This window comes from Neovison vison, chromosome 6 (assembly GCF_020171115.1).
Source record: "Neovison vison isolate M4711 chromosome 6, ASM_NN_V1, whole genome shotgun sequence".
Lineage (NCBI taxonomy): Eukaryota > Metazoa > Chordata > Mammalia > Carnivora > Mustelidae > Neogale > Neogale vison.
In genome coordinates, this window is record NC_058096.1 from 127,781,670 (window position 1) to 127,802,769 (window position 21,100).

The 21,100-nt window shown below is 42.1% G+C and overlaps 1 protein-coding gene across 1 annotated transcript in view; it reads left to right on the forward strand.

The window, feature by feature from the left end:
- Nucleotides 1-13,750: 13,750 nt before the first annotated feature.
- MSL2 (MSL complex subunit 2) overlaps nucleotides 13,751-21,100 on the forward strand; it is a 40,462-nt gene continuing 33,112 nt past the window's right edge. Inside the window, exon 1 of the mRNA XM_044252312.1 lies at nucleotides 13,751-14,885. Within this exon, the coding sequence (XP_044108247.1) occupies nucleotides 14,744-14,885 (142 nt within the window). The 5' untranslated portion in view covers nucleotides 13,751-14,743. The remainder of the gene's footprint in view (nucleotides 14,886-21,100) is intronic.

Here is a 21,100-nt window from a genome sequence, read left to right on the forward strand (position 1 = left end):
AGATGTCTTCAGAATTTACCTGCAACAATATACACTGGAGTATTATTTAAAAGGTGATAAATTAATAACCTCAATTTAACCTCAACTTAATTTAACAACTCAATTTAACTTAACCTCAACTTAAGTAGATTGTACCACTGCTATTCAATGGAATAGCAATACCTGTTAAAATGTCACAATGGAATATGACTCAGCCATCAGAAAGGATGAAAATCCAATATTTGCCTCAACATGGATGGAACTGGAGGAGATTAGGCTAAATGAAATAAGTCAAACAGAGAAAAACAATTATCATACGGTGTCACTTATTTGTGGAACATAATGAATAGCATGAAGGACATTAGGAGAAGGAAAGGGAAAATGAAGGGGGGAAATCAGAGGGAAGAGGTGAACCATGAGAGACTGTGGACTCTGGGAAAAAAAACTGAGGGTTTTGGGGATGGGAGGGAATGGATGAGTCCAGTGATGAGTATTAAGGAGAGCACAAATTGCATGGAGAACTGGGTGTTTTATGCAAACAATGAACCATGGAACCCTACATCAAGAACTAATGATGTGGGAGCACTTGGGTAGCTCAATTATTAAGCATCTGTCTCAGCTCAGGTCATGATCCCAGGGTCCTGAGACCGAGCCCCACATCAGGCTGTCTGCTCAGCGGGAAGCCTGCTTCTCCCTCTCCCACTTCTCCTGCTTGTGTTCCCTCTCTCGCTGTGTGTCTTTCTGTCAAATAAATAAATAAAATCTTAAAAAAAAACCACCCTAATGATGTACAGTAGTACATGACTAACATAATAAAAAAAAATTCATGAAAAAAAATCTATTTTCTAACCACAGTGGAACTAAGTTAAAATAAATAATAATTTAAGAAGACTCACATAATAAAAAAGATTCCTAGAAAAATCTCCAAATACTTGGACACTATGTGATACACTTCTAAAACAAAAAACCAACCCCCCCCTCAAAAAAAAGTCACAGTTGTAGATCGGGGGCTCTCATACTTCTGAGTATGTCAGAATTACCTGAAAGCCCTGTTACAACAGCCTACTGAACTTACCCCAGAATTTCTGATTCAGTAGGTCTGGAGCAGTGAGCAAGAATTTGCATTTACAAGTGCTTAGGTGATACTGATTTTGCCAGGGACAACAATTTGAGAACCACTGTTGTAGGAAGAAATTTAACAACATGGAAAAATGCTTATGCCACACTGTCAGCTGAAAAAAGCAGACTCCAAAATAGAATTATATTTGTGATCTCATTTTGGTAGAAAAATACATGTATTTATGCACACATCTGTAGAAGTCTCTTAAGAAAAATTGTTAACAGGTTTATTTATAGATGGTCTTTTTTGTGTTAGTAAGTTGTTTATAGTTAACATTTATAATAAAGTAGCTAATTGGTTTCACTTTATTTATTGTGGTAAAACACACATTATAGTTACCATCCTAACCATTTTTGAGTGAACAGCTCAGTGGTATTAAGAATATTCACACTGTTGTGCAACCACTACCACCATCCATCCCTATAACTTTTTTATCTTATAAAACTAATACTCTACACCCATTAGGCAATAATTCTCTGATACCCTTTCGACCACAATTATACTTTCAGTCTTTATGTGTTTGACTCTTCTAAGTACCTCATTTAAGTGGAATCATAATAAGGTGATAAGGTGATTTGTTGTGGGTTTTTTTTTAGGTGTTTGTTTTGTTTTATTTTTTAGAGAGGAAGGCGGGAGAGGGGCAGAGGGACAGAGAGAGGAAGAATCTTAAGCAGTTTTCATGCCCAGCGAGGAGCCCAACATGCGGCTCGACCTCACAACCCTGAGATCATAACCTAAGCTGGAATCAAGAGTTAGATGCTTAACCAACGGAGTCACCCAGAAGATCCAAGTGATACGTTATTTTTTTTTTTAAAGATTTTATTTATTTATTTGACAGACAGAGATCACAAGTAGGCAGAGAAGCAGGCAGATAGAGAGGAAGGGAAGCAGGCCCCCTGCTGAGCAGAGAGCCCGATGTGGGACTCGATCCCAGGACCCTGAGATCATGACCTGAGCCGAAGGCAGCGGCTTAACCCACTGAGCCACCCAGGCGCCCACGTTATTGTTTTAAGAAGAAAAAACTGATAGGATTTGGAGGGGAGTTGTCAAAGTCATAACTCCAAGGTTATACATTTTAGAGAAACAGAGTGACGAAGACATGGAAAAGAGTAAAGTAAGATCTGGATATGGAAAAATGATCATGAATTTGGTTTTGGATATATAAATTTACAGGTGACCACAGGACATCTAGGTGAAAATGGAAGAAAGAAGTTAGAGCTGCAAATCTGAAGCTCCGAACAGATATCAAAATAGAGATATTGATATTATAGTTATTTAAAGAAAAGGGATAGCTTGAATCATTTGAGTGAACAAGTTGCCAGAGTGAGAGTTTAAAGAAGGGTTAATGACTGTGTCCTGAATTCATTCATTCAAATACTCATTCATTCACTTAAAAATAAATGAACTAATACTTTGGGCTCTCAAAAAAACTTACAGTCTAATAAGCAAGATCTAATAAGTGAGATGTAAATAGCTGGTTTCATTTTAGGGGTATCTTAAATGTCCAACTGAAATAGGAAGAAATAATCTGCAAATGAGAAAGAGAAAGAGAATACACAGAAATAGGAAAACTCAGCACAAATTGCAGAACAATGGAGAATGTTTTCAGAAGAGGGATGTAATAATGGTAACATTTTTCCGGACAGAGCAGTGAAGGAAAATAAGAGTCAAGTTTTGGTAAATTAGTTTGATATTGTTGAAAGCTACCTATCCTTTGTTCCAAGATTGGAGCTTACAGCCCGCAGCTAGGGACAATAAAGCTGAGGAGTTCGATTGTTGCAACCATCTTCCTCAGGATCGAGAGAAAACAATACTAGCCCTACCACCACTAGCCACTGCCCCAACCCTCTCTCTCTTTCTAATTCACAGGAAAAGAAGGAGGAAATTGAAAGCCAGAGTCCAGCCTTGCGGTTGTGTGTTCCTCTTACAGGGAAGCCATGCTTTTCCTTTATTCTCAAAATCAAGTAAGGCTCAAGTGGGGAGTGGGTGGGAGGGGGAAGCTGATTTCCAGGTTGGATGTATTCTTGGTCAGGGGACTCAATCTGAGCAAAGGGAAAGAAACTGGAGAGAGATATCAAGTGGGAACTGGGGCTATGGTATGGAATAGCCTAAAGTCCCACCATTTTTTCATAGAAGATATGAGTATTTCCAGTTAGATGGGCCCTGAGGAAAGTAAGTGAGATTGAACCATTTCAGCAATACCCCACTTAAGGGAGCCATCAAGAGGGGCCTAGCACCAAGAGGCTATGGGATGGAGTGCTATGAATGGGAACAGAGGAGGCTCTGTCCAAGGCAGAGGTATTCTCCCATGTGAGGGCACATGTGAGTGAACACTCAGAAGTAGTCCTAGAAAAATGCAAATGCATACCCGAAGAGACACCCTGCACTTGGCTGCCTGTCTCTCAGAACTTCAGTTGCTGGTTAACATTAACAAGAGAAGCAGTGGCAACCGTTACTGAGAGCTGCAGTCCTTCTCATCTGAGCGGACTATGGTACAGGTCCACCTGATCATTTGCAGAGCCCAGGGCAAGAGTATAAATGGCAACCCGCAGGCCCACATACCATGTGTCTCCAACTTGACAAGTTATAAATCAAACTAACAAACTTTTAAATAAAATATGTTTCTTCCTCCTATTCTGACAAATAAATTTTCAAAACAACATGAAAGATCAGGTTCGAACTTAGAATTTTTGAAATCCTTGGAATTTCACACCAGAATGTGGCCGAATGTGCCTCCCAACCATAATCCTGGCTCACCTCCCTCCTCTTCCTACTCTGACTTTTTCTCATTTTTCAAGGATCCTAACTGGCTCAGCTCAACTCAAACATCCAGTTTCTATTATCAATTGCTGTCTCTTAACCACTTCTCAGCTCTTGGGCAAATCTCCTTTGCTCTGTGAAACCCTTAACCTGACAGGAGGAGAGGCATTGCCAGAGTTGCTCCTTCTAGTCTGGGCCTAAGAGTGGTATCGCACTTGTCCTTTTTCCTTTCCTATTTAAACCAGCAGAAAGAGGAGTTGTATCTTGAAGAGAAAAAGAGAGAGGAAAGATGAAATTTTGAAACATTTTAAAATTGTAGTTTGTGGCCAAAATTGCAAGTGGTTATCCAGATTCTATTCTCTCTTCTTCCTTAATACTAGAAATCCATTTTATCCAGCATGTCCATGCCCCCTTGAAAAGACTGTATTTCCAGACTCCTTTCCAATTGGGTGTGACAAAGTGCCTAAGTTATGGACCAAAGAAATTTAAGTGTTACATGGGATGCTGAAGATTGGAGGCTGCTTAAAAGGCACTGACTCAGCTGGAAAGGTGTCCTTTTGTTATCCCTTCCTCTTTCCTATTGTCTGAAATGCTAAAGCTTCAGTAGCTGTCTTGGACTGTAAAATGAACTTGAAGGGGCCCCTGGGTGGCTCAGTGAGTTGAGCCTCCGCTTTTGGCTCAGGTCATGATCTCAGGGTCCTGGGGTTGAGCCCCCCCTTGGGCTTTCTCCTCAGCGGAATCCTGCTCCCCAACACCCTCCCCTGCTCCCCTACCCTGTTTCTCTCTCAGCCTGCTTGTGATCTCCCTGTCTGTCAAATAAATAAATAAAACATTTAAAATAAAATAAAATAAAATAAAATGAACTTGAAGGTAGATATATTTGGATGATGGGCCAAAAAGATAGAACCTGGGTCCTTGATGACAGTCAAACTGTCAAGCCAGCTGTGTCTGGCCTACTGCCAGGCTTTTTTGTTTTTTGTTTTTTGTTTTTTTTTCTAACATGAAAGAAGTAAATTTCTGTTTTGTTTAATCAGTGGTACTTCAGGTGTTCTGTGATTTTAGCCAGACATGTGCCTGCTCAGTTTTAAACTAGACTGGGCTTGATTAACCAGAAAGCTAAGGAATCTACCCAAAATGTGATATGAAAAAAGGAAAGGACATTTTAAAATAACATTAGTAAAAGTAATGCTTGGACAATAAGTCAAACAGTGGGGCCGCCTGTGGTTTGGAAGAATATAGTTTCATTAAAGTGGTGGAGAAGGAAACCTTATTTTAAGAGGTTGAGAAATTGTTAACAACAAAAAGGGAAATGAGGTTGAATTCTACCAGAAGTTTGACAGGTTAGAAGAAGAGAGAAAGGAAGTGAAAGATGGTTTTTGAAGCATATGGCATAGCTAGACAGAACTGGGGACTATAGCAAGAGGGGTGGCAGGCTGAAGAAATAAGATTTGAGAAAACCATTGAGGAAAGTCCTGGAGGAAGCCAGAAACAGAAGGGAAGAATGAGAAATGGGGAATTATGGAATATTTTGATGTGGAGAAGTAGATCTTGATTTTCTCCTTAAAAGAGAGATAAGGTCCTCTGCAAAGAATTGGAAGGCAAGGTGAGATGGGTGTTTAAAGACATGGGAATGTGGAAAAGATTTGAAATAGCTCCATTCCAGAGCTAAGAAAGGGTTAGATCTTTCAAATATGATTTTAATAGTAAAAGAGCTACTGTTTATGATGCCAATGCTGCTTATTATGCAAGATACTTTATATATATATATATATATATATATATATATATATATATATATATAACACCACTAAAAATTAAAATTCTTCTCAGTTTGCTATCTACCTCTATGACTGTTTCTTCTCAGTCTGTCTTGTACTGTTTGTTAAATACTGGTGGTCATCACGGTTTCATTCTTAGTATTCTTTTCTTTTTTTTTTTAAGACTTTATTTATTTATTTGACAGAGACTACAAGCAGGCAGAGAGGCAGGCAGAGAGAGAGAGAGGAGAAAGCAGGCTCCCTGCTGAGCAGAGATTTCCCAATGCGGGGCTGCGAGGCTGGATCCCAGGACCCTGGGATCATGGCCTGAGCTGAAGGCAGAGGCTTTAACCCTCTGAGCCACCCAGGCGCCCCAATATTCTCTTCTTATTCCCCGCTGGGTGACCTGTATCTCTCTCACGATTTCTATTGCCGTGTGTATGCTACTGACTATGAAGTCTATATCTCAAAGCTAGAGCTCTGTTCCCTAAACATACAGTACCAAACTCATTTATCCAACTGCTTACTGGACATTCACTTGGACATCCCAGACCACTTTTAACTAGACATGTCCACACCTGCTTTCATCATTTCCCTCCAAATCTATTTTTCCTGCTGAGATCTCCCTTTCTGTGAATTTTTGAAATAGTTTTAAGAGTAGAGATTTTAGAACTAGACAGTCTGGATTCAATTCTCATTTCCTATTAGTTGTATGACCTTGAACAAACTACTAAACCTTTGTGATTCAGTTTCCTCACATGTGAGATGAGAATGATAAGAATAGAATTTACTTCTTAGGACCTTAGAGCAGAGTAATGAGTAAATATGTTAAAAAACAGATCAGTGCCTGACACATGGTCAGACCATGGAAGTGTTCATTATCATTGCTACAGTTAGAGAATTTGGACATCATATCATCTTTGTCTCTCATTCTCACATCTCAACATGCCCCAACTCCTATTGATTCAGTCTTGTTGTCTCTCATCCTTCACTGCCACCACCTTAGTTTGATGCTCAAGATCAAGGGTCAGCATTTTACATTTTTTTAATGTAAAAGCCCAGGTAGCAAATATTTTAGGCTTTGCATGTCAAAACTACTCAAATCTGTTGTAGTTGTGCAAAAGGTACCCTAGGCAATTCATAAATGGTTGAGCATGGCTGTATTCCAATAAAACTTTATTTATGGCAATGAAAATTGAAATTTATATAATTTTAATGTGCCATAAAATGTTATTATTTTTGGGACACCTGGGTGGCTCAGTTGGTTAAGCAGCTGCCTTCGGCTCAGGTCATGATCCCAGCGTCCTGGGATTGAGTCCCATATCTGGCTCCTTGCTCGGCAGGGAGCCTGCTTCTGCCTCTGCCTGCCTCTCTGTCTGCCTGTGCTCACTCGCTCTCTCTCCCTCTATCTCTGACAAATAAATAAATAAAATCTTAAAAAAAAGTTATTATTTTCATTTTTAAAAACCATTTTAAAGTGTAAAAAAAGCATTTTTATCTTATGCACCAGGTAAATAAGCAAGGTGCCAGATTTGGCCTTTAGACTATAATTTGCCAACCTCTGAGCAAGGTAAGACCATCTTTTGGTAAAACACTGCAGTAGTTTCTTAATTGGTCTCTCTACTTCTAATCTTACCCCTGCACACCAAGTCAATTCTTTATGATGCTCCATTAACCTCAGGATGACCCCTATAATGTCCATAAGGTTCTTTGTAATCTGGTCTCTGTTTATTACTCCAACTCATTTCTCAACACTATTCCTCTTGTTCTGTATTTACTGTATTTGCTGCTCAACAACATGAAATTTCCCAAATATGCAAACTTCTTCCTCTAGGCCTTTTTACAGGCTCTTCCTTCTGTTTAGAGACTCTTCCTAACCTTTTTCTGTTTCTCCCATTGGTCCTTCACGTCCCATTAATAGATCACTTCTTTCATATTTTCCTGAGCTTCCATGTCTGGTTAGGTATCCTTTCTCATGTTTATACAGGACCATATTGAAATACTGTCTCATTGCATTATAATTGCATATTCATGTAGACTGTAACTGAGACTGTCTTTTTCACCTGTATATCCATACTGCTTGTGTTAGAAACACATTTGATGGGGACGCTTGGGTGGCGCAGTTGGCTGGACGACTGCCTCCGGCTCAGGGCGTGATCCTGGAGTCCCAGGATCGAGTCCCACATCAGGCTCCCAGCTCCATGGGGAGTCTGCTTTGCTCTCTGACCTTCTCCTCGCTCATTCTCTCTCTCACTGTCTCTCTCTCTCAAATAAATAAAACAAAATCTTAAAAAAAAAAAAAAAGAAACACATTTGATGAAGATAAGACTCCCTGTGGTAATCCTGCAAGGAAAGTATTATTGTCCCTATATTATAGATGAGAAAGCTAAAGCTCAGAGAACTTAAATATTCTTTCCCAAGTTTACACAGTACATATTGGAATAAAGATTTTTTCACGCTCATTCCACTACCCCATACTACCTCCCAAAGTTCAGGAATAACAAGAAAGATAATTGCTTCATGAAGTCTAGTTTTCTCAACATCAGATTAGAAATCTTCATTCCTAGTCCCTAGTCTGTCTGTGAGTTATAAAGACCACTTTGAAAATCTTTATTGTCCAGGCATGTATATTTAGATATTTTTATGGATCCTATTCTACCCAAGAGATGTTCCCTATTTGACATTGTTCCTGCAATCCTTTTCCTTGTTCCTAAGCAGCTCCCTTTCTCATTTTATATAGCAGCAACTCCGAACACTCATCACTCACTTGATGAACTTTTCCTACTACCTTCCCTAATAGTAAAATGTTGAACAAATTTAGGATTGAGGCTCCTTTAGTCCTACCTGCTTGACTGAACCTGCTTGACCAGAGGACTATCTGTTGTGTAATGCTGAGCCCCGTAAAGTAAGTTGGTGACTAGCAACCCTCAGATAGCCCCATAGGCCAAATGGAACAGGTGGGAGTTGTAAAAAGATATACATTGTCCTAAGACAGATAGGGATCTTAGATAATGGAGAAATAGACAGCCTCCAGGGACAAATGGGCTGTGTTCCAAAAATTCAATTTCAAATTGACTGTTTGGAATGCAGAACACATTTTCCCTTAGACACAATGCTATGAATAATTGCAGTTATTTTCCCAGGAAAGTCCACACAAGCTTGTTTAACCCATAATGTTGCAGAAATATCTGCTAAGACATTTTGGATTTACACTGAGTGCATCCCTTAAATCCTTACCACTCTGAATTATAAATTAGCTGCGTACATAGCTGCCACTTCAACTAGACTGTGAACTCTTTGAGGGCTGGAAACTGTTGAATTATTCATTTTTGTATTCTGAATGCTTGGCATATAACTGACAATAAAAGTTGGTTGCATAAATGAATGAAGAAATTTAATAGGCAGTTGAATAGAGTTGAAAATGTGTTCGGGAATAAAAACAGTAACATTTAGTAGCTACCTTCATATGTGTCTGGCACTGTACTAGGCAGTGACCAATAAAGCAAACTGCTTTGTTTGAGCTAGAGGTAGGGATAAAGAAGCTGAGGGCAAGTCAATATTTGAGATATAAAATAAATGGGTGCTAGACTTGCTAAATAAAGGTTTTTGGATGATATAAATGGGTAGATGTACTGATGTGAAAAAAGTCACAGAAAAAAATAGCACCAAAAGTTGATATCCAGAGGGAAGCATTTCTTTTGGGAGGCTCTAAGACTGAGCAAGAGGTATGACCACAGCTAAGAAGCAGAAGATGGAAGATAAGGTTTGGTAATAGAGAGCAGTGGTCAGGGAAGAATGGAATTTTTTTTTTAAGATTTTATTTTTTATTTGACAGAGAGGGACAGTGAGGGAGGGAACACATAGCAGGGGGAGTGGAAGAGGGAGAAGCAGGCTTCCTGAGGAGCAGGGTGTGGGATGCAGGGCTGGATCCCAAGATTCTGGGATCATGACCTGAGCCAAAGGCTGATGCCCCAACACCCTGTTTTAATTTCATCTGGTTTAGTGCTCCCTATAAAGAGGTATTTGCTCTGGCCAGTCTCTGATTTGTTGTTAGCTTAGATTGAATTATTATCATTCTCCCATAAATTGAGGTTAATGAGATTGATTTCTTTCCACAGTGACAGTATGCGCTTGTTAAAATTTGGTACGGATGGTGTCTTAGTTTGGGCTGCTATTACACAATACTATAAACTGGGTGGTTTAAACAGCAAACAATTATTTCTTACAGTTGTGGACGCTGGAAATGTGAGATCAGGGTGCCGGCATGGTTGCTTGGTTCAGGTTCTTTTCTGGGCAGAAGATGAGCCTGATTTCCCATTGAATCCTCACATAGCAGAGAGAGTGAGGGAGGTCTCTGGAGTCTCTTTTGTGAGGGTACCAGGCCCATTCATGAGGGCTCTATTCTCATGACCTAATTATCTTCCAAAGGCCTCCACCTTCTGATACCATCATGTAGGGGTTGGGATTTCAGTACGTGAATTTGGGGAGCGGATGAGGGTGCACAAACATTCACTCCATAACAGATGAGTATAATGCTGAAGGCAGTGGAATGGAGATACTAGGCAACCAGGGAGAATGCAATCTGGGAAGGCAGAAGAGGAAACATTACCTCTGGATAGTTTTTGGTGGAGAAAGAAAAAGTGGGGGGTGGGTAGAGAAAGGAGGATGAAAGAGATGGGTCAAGGGAGGCAAACAACTATTTCATAATTTTATAAAGGGCCTAATCGCTCAGGAAGTCCCTCTCATGTAATGCCAGCCTGATCTTTGTTCTTTGAAAGTATAACTACTTACACATTTTCTTTATTGTCCCCAAAGTGCTGGAGCATAATCAATAAAATACTTGTTGATTGATTATCTGAGTGTTTCAAATCAATCCACACATCTGGTTTTAAGGATCTTAGAATTGACATTGATCAAGCTGAGATAAAAACTGTCTTTAAATTTATAAGATATTTTGTGTTTCTCCTTAAGGAAAAGCAAACACTTGTCCATGCCTATTTTGCACCATTCACTGTACTGGGGAGTTTCCTTATGTTATTGCATTTCTAATAATTCATCATTAAGAATTACCGAGTACCCATAATGTCAAGCCTTATGCTAGACAATGATGATAAAAGTCGAGGAGGGAGAAACTCAGGCCTTCCAGCAGTTATAGTATGACAGGGAGAAGGCAGGGCTAAACCAACACTTGCCATGTAGTTTGATAAATCCAGTGAAGGAGGCAAGCAGTTGCCATTTTTGGAACACAGACTAGGGGAGCTTTAACTCAAAATGGGTCAGAAATACAGATAATAAAAAGAAAACAGGTATTTGTTGTTTGTCTGAAATGAAAATTTAACCAGATGTCAAGAGGAGCCTGAGGAGACATGACTAAATGTAATGTGATATCCTGGATGGGATCCTGGATTAGAAAAAGGACATTAGGAAAAAAAAAAAACACCTGAAGAAATATGAGTAAAATACGGATTTTACTTAATAAAAATGTATTACGATCGGTTAATCATAACAAATGTACTATACTAACATGAGATGTTAATAATAGGGGAAATGGAATATGTGAGAACTGTCTGTACTATCTGTGCAATAATTCTGAAAACTCAAGTGATCTCAAATAAAAAGCTTACTAAATTTTTTAACTGGCATCTTGTATTTTTGTTAGATCTGGCAACCCTAACACTTTTACTTCCAAATAATAATTAAATATAAAATATGAAAAAAATTACATTGATAGTTATCTGAGTTATATATGATTTCTCCTAAATATTTGATCCAAACACTTCATTTTCTATAAACAGCTTATGGTTTTCTTTTAAGGCAAGCCTCCAGCAATCAAATAGTTATCGCAGACAATAATACTTCAACGTGGAGGTGCTTTGCTTTTAAATGCCATAAACTTACCACCAGTTGTAAGCAATTTTAGATGCTAAAACACATTGGTTTAAGTTTCTCTATTTCACACACACACACAGACCATCAACAAAATTAGTCTTAATTTAGGCTGCACACATCTCAAATGATTAAAAAAAAATTCAGTTATGAGAACATTAGCAAGATTAAGGCCCTGAAAGTAATCACTTGCTTAGGGTGACTGCTAATTTATGTTGCCTAAATGGAAAACAAGGCTGATTATTTTACCCTCCATGTTGCTCCTTTGGAGGAAAACAACCTGTGTTTTGTGGAATAAGAACTTAGAGTCTGAAATAAAAATAGAACTGTATAATATAAGTTTTATTTGAGGGTGAGCTTAGACAAGATCACTTATCAAACAAAGGACCCAAGGAAGATGGGGCTTTTAAACAAGAGAATGGATTTGAGAATACTTGTCATTTTCCAGATACAAGACAGCCAAATGTACTTTGCACAACTTTGTCTAATTTCTGCTTTGCTCCCTAACAAAATTAAGAACTTAGATTTTTACTGCTCTATACGTACGTAAGTGGTGATAATATGCTAGCCCTTGTAAAGAAAATAAATCTGTTATCATATGGCTCTAGAAATTATATACCAGAATTTATTGGGTTCCCTTGTTATCTTATTAATTTCTACTCTGAATAGAAAATCCCTAAAACTAACTGTATTTGTGCCCCCAAAAGATAGACATGTCACAAATTTCACTTTGCAAACACGTGTTGATCATTTATTTTGCGCAAAAAACTATGCTAAAGAGCTTTGGTATCGAGAGATAAAAATGGTTCCTATGCTGTTTCCATTTGTGCTCCTCAAAAAAAGTTTTGTACTTTTAGAGATGAGGGGAATCTTACGTTAAGATAGGATTTTGTTTATTTATATCTGTGTCCTCGGTCTCCTGCAAAAACAAGGCGAAAGCTTGTTTAAAAAAAGATGTACTTTCAAGGATTTGGGTCCCTTCTAAACCAGGACCTTGGATTCCTCAAGAGCTCTGTTCACAAAGAAGGGCTAAGTCTGTCAAAGTTGCCGAAAAGGGGTACGTTTTGCTTTTAAATTGGACAGTTTTCCTCTACGAGCTCGGCGAGGTCCTCGTCGGTGCCCCAGAAGACTGGGCAGCTGGCGTCGGTCCGACTCCAAGGACCAGAGTCCGCGGAAAGAGCCCAGCTCGGAAGGACGGGAGAAAGGAGATGGGCCCGAGCCCCACCGATTACACACCGCCTGCCAGGGTCTTACTGACCTCAGGCTGCCATCGACGCTGCCGCGACCCTAACCTAGCAAACGTCGCCCGCACGCCGCCCGGGCGCACCGACACGCTGTTTGCTGTCGACCTTCCCGGCTCTGACTGCCCAAGCAGGCCGAGGCAGCGCCCTTCTCAGTGCTTGGAAAGCGCTGTTCCAGGAGAAAGGCCGCGAGGGCGGGGCTTGGGGCCGTTCCGGACTATTTCCTCACATCGTGGTCAGTCAGGGCGAGGAGGACCGCCAGGGCGGAATGCCACATGGCGCGTCCCCGCCAGGACTCAGCGTTGGCGGGCATCGAGGAAGCAGTGTAGTGCGAGGGGCTCAGAGCCCATACCGTGGAAGGATGGGTCAACTAACGAATGTTTCGCCACAGCCCACACGCCTAAGAGGGAATTTGAGGGAGCATGGGGGAGGGGCGGACAGACCTGCCGTCTTGCAGAGAGCATGCTCTGTTCTAAGAGCCGTAAGTGGAGAGCCAGGCATGCGCAGTGAGGCCGGGGTGGGTTGGCAGCAGGGAGGGGCTGGCGTGAGCGGGCTGCTGTGTTTATCCGGTTTTCTGGGTGGGCGGTCAGGGCGCACGCGTGAGGGCGAAAGGCGGTGGAGCTTGATATTGGAATGCGCATGCGCGGAGCCAGCCTGTAGCTCAGGGAGGGTGTGGAGGGGGCTCTTAGAGGAGAAGCAGGGGAAAAGGGAAGCGAAGGGAAAGGAAAGGGCGGGGGGGAGGGGTGAGAGTGTGCTCTGCGCATGCGTGCGGGCGCTAGCGACGACGGCGGCGGGGGAGTCTCGGGGATGACAGTGGCTTTGCCCGTTGGGGTAACGGTCGTCGTCGCCGGCAGGGCCTGAGGCGCCGCACAGTCCGCGGGATTCACTAAAGCCGCAGCAGCCCGGGCCCTACTGAGTTAGAGTGGCGCGTGGAGTCAGGGTGAGGGCGGCGAGGCACGGGGGGAGGGGCCTGCCGCGGGGCCTTGCTGGTGCTCTGGGCGGCGGCGGGGCCTGGCGGTGTGAGCGCTCGCCTCAGCTGCGGCCGGGCGGGAGCCGTGGGCGGCGGCGGCCGTCGTGCTTGGAGGAGGAGGTCTCCGTGTGTGCGGCGTGGAGAAGATGGCCGGGCAGTGAGGGGGCGGTGCTTGTGCCTGGTGACCTCGGAGTGAGCGACTGAGGAGCGAGGGGCGCCGCCGCGGCCCGGCCGGGCCTGCTCCCCGCCCCCTCCCGCTGCCGCCGCCGGCCCGCGCACTTCCTCCCCAGCCCTCCCCTATCGGGTGGGGGACTCTCCTGCCCGCTCCGCCACCTCAGGGAACAGCGGGGTTGTAACCGCCAGGGCGGAGAGTCAGGCGCAGTCCGGGCCCCGCGTCCGATATGGAGAGAGCGGCGGCAGCCTCCGCCTGCCGCAGCTGCAGCATTCGCCGCCGCCGCGGCTTGGTGCACTAGATTGAGGAAGTCGACGCCCGAGCCGTCCTCCTCGCCGTCGCCGCTACCTCTGCGCTGGGCGCTGTGATGGAGTAAGGGCCCTGCAGCTCGTGAGAAGCGTGCGCGCCCCTCGGACCGGGCGGGGGCCTGCTCCCGCGCCCGCCCAGCTCGCCCTGAGGAGGTGCCTCCGCGTCCGGAGATGCAGCGAAGGCCGCCCGCGGAGCCGCGGGGCTAGACTGAGCGCCGAGTCCCGGCCCCAGCGCCGAAGCCCCCGCGTTCTTCGCCCCGAGGCTGCCTGGGACAAACTCGAACGCTGGTTTCTCTCTCTCTCTCTCTCTTTTTTTTTTTTTTTTTTTGTCTGCAAGTCTCAGGGACGGAGGAGGGGCGCCAAGGCCCCATGTGTGGGAGGATTGCTTCAGCTCCACAAACTTGCACGGATTTTAGTTACTACTTTGGCCAGTGGTTCTTCTCTGATTTCCTCCGATTTGTTGCAAATTCGCCATTGTTCCCTGGCTGCTTACAAAGTTGGATCCGGAATTTCTTTTCAACCGGGAGCCAACGGTGTCGAAGTGTCTGCAATGAACCCCGTGAATGCTACTGCTCTCTACATTTCCGCGAGCCGCCTAGTGCTCAACTACGACCCCGGAGACCCCAAGGCGTTTACAGAGATTAACAGGCTCTTGCCTTACTTCCGACAGTCTCTCTCTTGCTGTGTTTGCGGTGAGACGCTTTTTATTGTTCCCTTTCAATGCTTATTTTAAAAAAAAATCTGGGCTTTGGTAAGAGGAACGGTTTGGCGGCGTGGTAGTTTGTATTAAGCTTTTGTTATTTGTGCATTAGTATACGGTCATTAGTTTTGAGGCTCGTCAGAGGACTTTTGCCCAGCAGTTCAGAAAGAGCCCTCCTAAACCGTTTTGTACGGCGGCCTTAATGTTCAGAACTGTTTAATTCTTCTCGGGTCAGTTTCTTGCCATTTCTGTTGATGGTTTTATAAATGAGTGAAGTATGCTTGCGTAGTGCTCCTCTTTTTTTTTTTTTAAACCTTTGATACAAGAGCTCACAACACTTACCTTGGTTAAACGTGGTTTAGCCTGGTTAAAAAATGTACGTGTGGCGTGTTTGCATTTCCCCAAACTGGTGTTAGGTGTGGGTAGTGGTATAATCGGATGCACCCACAGCCTGTGAACTCGATGCAGAACTTTTGTCTGTGTTTCTCAACATGCTTTGACAGTTTGACAGTAAATAGTGAGCCCGGGAAGACTGAAAATACTCTCTTTTTTAGCTGGTGGGATTTTTACGAAATTGTTGTTCCTTATTTTGTGGTTTTAATATGTTATGGCCTGGTAGACAGTTATTTTAGGTGGTTGGCTTTTTTATCCCCCCACCCAAAAATATTTTCTGTAGGGTAGGTTACTTTCAGGTTATTTTTTAGTGGTGAAGAATTGCTAACTTATCTAATGGAAGTGTCTCAAAAGTGCTGATAATTTGGAATGACTTTGTACCTATTATTTTTTAACTTTACACCTTTTTTCAAAAGCCTGGCCTGGAAACATTAATAGGGAAATGGCAGTTGTCAAAAAAGTACTATACTCCATTTCGTATTTTCATTCTACCCCAAATTTTGAGGTTTTGCTGATCCACTTACATTGTCAGAATTTGAGAAATTCAGGCATTTCAGGTTTTCACTTTATCTTAGATAAAAGAAATTTTGTGCCTGTAGTGGCTGAAGGAGGATAGCGTATTCATTTGAGAATCTTGCATCATTTTCTGGATAGCATTGGGGCAAGCCACTGAAGGGGGTGCAGAGGAGATGGAGATTGTGTTTTTTGCATACCAGGTACTTAATCTTATAAACACATAAGTGATTCTGTGAATGTGATTACTGTGACTGGTAACAGACAGTTAACACCTTTATAGGGAAGCGTTTGCCATGGGCAAATCACCACTGCCCTGGGCCTCAGTTTCTTAATGTACAAAATGAGAGCTTTGAGCGAGATTCCAAGTTTTCCTTTAGCTTAAATTTTACAGATAGGAATTTGCTTGGTTTCATTGTGCTCCCCCACCCCACTTCCACTTTTTATGGAGTGCTTCTTTTTATGTCTTAACAGCTTTTGGTAGTTTTTGAACTGAGGAGATAGAGCTGCTATAACTTCCTTTTCTACAAACCTTTCTTTTGGGGGGATTGCTACTCTTGTGATGTATGGGAAAGAGGGCAGAGGGCAGCCCATCCCAGCCTGCTAGAACAGCAGTAGAGAGTGATGTCATTATCCAGGTAACACTCAAAAGATCTGGTAAGTCTCCTTTTTACTAGGGGGATGGGACTTAACTGCCTAATTTAAGGGTAAAATATAGTTTTGAATTGTGTAGTTGCTTAGAATTTTAAGTTCTTATCAATAGCTTCAGGATAGTTGTCTAATTGAACATTTTTCCAAATTCCTTTTTTTTTTTTTTTTTTTTTTAAAAGATGTTATTTATTGGGGCGCTTGGGTGGCTCAGTGGGTTGAAGCCTCTGCCTTTGGCTCAGGTCCTAATCCCAGGGTCCTGGGCTTGAGCCCCGATCGGGCTCTCTGCTCAGCGGGGAGCCTGCTTCCTCCTCTCTCTCTGCCTACTTGTGATCTCTGTCAAATAAGTAAATAAAATCTTTAAAAAAAAAAAAAAACAGGAGGTTATTTATTCACTTGACAGATAGAGATCACAAGTAGGCAGAGAAGCAGGCAGAGAGGAGGAAGCAGGCTCCCCGATGAGCAGAGAGCCCGATGCAGGGCTCGATCCCAGGACCCTGGGATCCTGACCTCAGCCGAAGGCAGAGGCTTCAACCCACTGAGCCACCGAGGCACCCCCCAATTTTTTTTTTTTTTTGGAAGTTTTACTTATTTATTAGAGATCACAAGTTGGCAGAGCAGCTGGCAGTTTGGTGTTTGCCATTATGCCTTGTTCAAGCTACTCCACCATCCTATGGAAAAGATTTGTGGGTTCTACTTTTTCCCTGATTATAATTGAGTAGCTGGCATAAATTTTAGCAGTCTGAATGTAGGTTCTGGCCAGCCCTCTCTGACCACTGCCCCCATGTCTTTAACTAACTCTGATATAAGTCTGGTTATCAGGAGATAAGAAAAAAATGGGTTATTTGAATTTAGATCCAGCGTTCAAACATATTTGTATCAGATACTGTTCTAGCTGAAAAGCATAATACGTTCAAGTTAATAGGGCATGTGCAGTCTTATTTCATGAAGATAATAAATATGTTAAAGTTTAATTCTGTCTTGGTGCTGTAAATACGGAGTTTGTTTCATCAGGTCCTCTGAAGTATGACCCAGTCCTACCTTTTCAGCGTTACCTTTAACTGCTCTCTTACATATTTCTGTGCTTCAGCCAGGTTAATGTTCTTGCCTTTTCAAACATACAGGGCCTGTGTCTTCCTTCTTTTTTCCCCTTCTTTATTCATTGAAGTCTCTTTTGCCTAAAAATACTTTTCTCTGTGGTTTAACTCATCAATTTCCTCCCTCCTCAGTGAATTCTTTGCTCACTGCAGCAAAGTTCCATTTTGTCCTTTGAACCTCTAACCCTTTTTTCCAGTCATAGGCACTTACAGCTCTTTGGGTGCAGCCCTTTTTTTTTTTTTTTTCTTTTAAAGATTTTATTTATTTATTTATTTATTTGATAGAGAGAGATCACAAACAGGCAGGGAAGCAGGCTCCCTGCTGAGCAGAGAGCCCGACGTGGGGTTCCATCCCAGGACCCCGAGATCATGACCCGAGCTGAAGGCAGCGGCCCAACCCACTGAGCCACGCAGGCGCCCATGGGTGCAGCTTTTATATCTAATTCTTCTGATATCTTAGGGGAAAATACTATTTTTTGGTTTATTTTTGTGTTCCTCCTGCCTCATCTACCCTCTCCTATCCAGTCACTTGCATGTTGATGTTTGTGACAGACTCAGAGGAAAATGAGACCCTGAGATCATGACCTGAGCCAGAGGCAGAGGCTTAACCCATGAGCCACCCAGGCGCCCCTTAATTTTTTTTTTTAAATATTTTATTTATTTGACAGAGAGAAATCACAACTAGGCAGAGAGGCAGGAAGAGAGAGAGGAGGAAGCAGGCTCCCTGCGGAGCAGAGAGCCTGATACAGGGCTCCATCCCAGGACCCTGAGATCATGACCTGAGCCGAAGGCAGAGGCTTTAACCCTCTGAGCCACCCAGGCGCCCCTCCCTTAATTTTTTTTAATTAATTATTTTTATTAACATATAATGTATTGTTTGCCCCAGGGATACAGGTCTGAATCATCAGGCTTACACACTTGACAGCACTCATCGTATCACATACCCTCCCCAATGTCCATAACCCATCCACCCTTTCCATACTCCCCCTCCCTCCCTCCGGCAACCCTCCATTCGTTTTTGTGAGATTAAGAGTCTCTTATGGTTTGTCTCCCTCCCGATCCTATCTTGTTTCATTTTTTCCTTCCCTATGCCCCAAATCCCACACACTGCCTCTCAACTTCTTCATATCAGGGAGATCATATGATAATTTCTCTGATTGACTTATTTCACTTAGCATAATATCCTCTAGTTCCATCCACGTTGTTGCAAATGGCAAGATTTCATTTCTTTTGATGGCTGCATAGTATTCTATTGTGTACATATACCATATCTTAATTCATTCATCGGTCGATGGATATCTAGGTTCTTTCCATAGTTTGGCTATTGTGGACATTGCTGCTATAAACACTGGGGTACATGTACCCCTTTGGATCACTACATTTGTATCTTTAGGGTAAATACCAGTAATGTGATTGCTAGGTGGAAGGGTAGCTTAGTTTCAACTTTCTGAGGAACCTCCGTGCTGTTTTCCACAGTGGCTGCACCAGCTTGCATTCCCACCAGCAGTGAAGGAGGGTTCCCCTTTCTCCGCATCCTTGCCAATATTTGTCGTTTCCTGACTTTTAAATTTTAGCCATTCTGACTGGTGGTGTCCTAGGGATTTTAAGGTTTTCATTAAATTTTTATTGGAGATAAAAATTTTTAAGGAGAAGACAAATAAGTAGATCAGTTATTGGGGAAGTGTTGTGTTAGAGGCACTTATGTTACATCATAATAGAACAATTATAAGTTTATTGCATGTGTAGAAGTTTCAGAAATTAACCATAAATGACTTTTCCCTCGGATAACTTGCTTTTGAATAGCTGTTTGGATTAAGTTTAAGCAGACCTGATTGTTGTTAAGTAGAGTTTGGTTTACCAGTTTTTTTTTTCTTGGGACTTAAGTTCACCTGTTCTTTCTGGGAAGAATTCTTCAGGGAGCATTTGGTAGGCTGGTAAGGAAGAACAGTATGTAGTAATTTGTGTTGGCAGATACACTTCCATTCCAGATACACTTATTTAACTGGTTTCTTTTTCCTGATAAGAATCTCCTTTCTATAGTTTTCCCTTTTTGTATCCTAAAATTTAGTTCATTTATTCATTCCTATTTAGGTATGCTTATGCAAACTAAAATTGCCTTAGAGAAAGGACTTCCACAGTGTATTGTTCTGGATGTTGAAAGAAATGAAAAGAGGTTTGATCCACAGTCAGTTGTCATGTGATATAACCACCTGAAAAGTTAATAATAATAGTATAAATAATGGTTCACAGGGTGCCTGGTGGCTCAGATGTTTAAGCCTTTGATTCTTGATTTCTGCTCAGGTCAGGATCTCATGATCTCATAGTCCTGAATTGAGCTCCATATCAGGCTCCGTGCTCAGTGGGGAGTCTGCTTGAGGACCCTTCCCCCTTGCCCTTGTGGGGTCTCTCAAATTAAAAGCAAAACAAAACAGTAATGGTTCAAGACAAGCAGTCCAGTGCTGTAGAATTACACAGGAGGGATTGTTTCAGTCTGGTGAGATCTAGGAAGTATGGGGCTTAAGACAGTGAGAACAGTGATGAAGTTAGTGGACATTTTCAGCAAGGTTGGAGGGAGAGAACAGTTGGCTGCAGAAAGTCAAGTTTATTGTAGTGAATAGTCCTAGTTAGATCCCTTGCCCTATAAATTGAGTTTCAGGACTCTTGTGTGGTGAGTCCTGACGCAGGGCAAAGGAATTTGACATTTACCCTGGAGAACTTTTTCCCCCCAGAGATATGCTCTGTGGGCCACTTAAATCAAAATTACCTAAAGGGCTCATTCAAAATCAGATTCCCAGTTATCGCAGTAGACTGATTGAATTGGAATATCTTTGAGCAGGTTCTTGTAATCTGCATTTTACCCCCCCCCCCATCTTGATAAGGGGTTGGAAGTTTGCAAATCGCTATTGCAAGCATTTGAGAAACAGCTTTGTAAATAAGAGAGTGATGTGATTTCCTAAAATTTTTGGAAAGATTAATTTGGGGGTAGAATACAGGATTGATTATTAAAACATGAAAGGAAAACAGATATATCCATATTAGATAGAAGCCTGAATAGTGGTGGGAGTAGAGAGGTAACACCAAGATAATATGAAGGGAATGTTTTGTCTTCCTTACGGTTATCATAATATTTTAATTCTTTGATATGTACTGTGTTACACTTTTTTATGGTTAGGCATTTTTCACTATGAATGGATTAAATGAGGCATTTCCCACCCTGAAATTTATAAACATGTCTAGCACAGTGTTTTCACATACACCTGATGAAATGTACTGAATTTTATTGAAGAACTGACAAAAACCTGGCAGTTTAAGTTTAATACAGATGCTTGGAAAAGATTGAAGGAGTCAGGGAACCTAGTTCTATAACAGAAGTGAAGTAAGGAAGGGTGTTGATTTTGGAAGGACATGAAATATTTAAATAGGCAGGTTTGAAGTAATTTAAGAACAGTCCAATTAAAATACTCTTCAGGGATTCAGCAGTTTGCTATTGGATTTTGGGAGAGATCATGTGCTTCAGAGAGGTTGCAGGTAAAATTGGAATTAGAGGTGAGTCAGG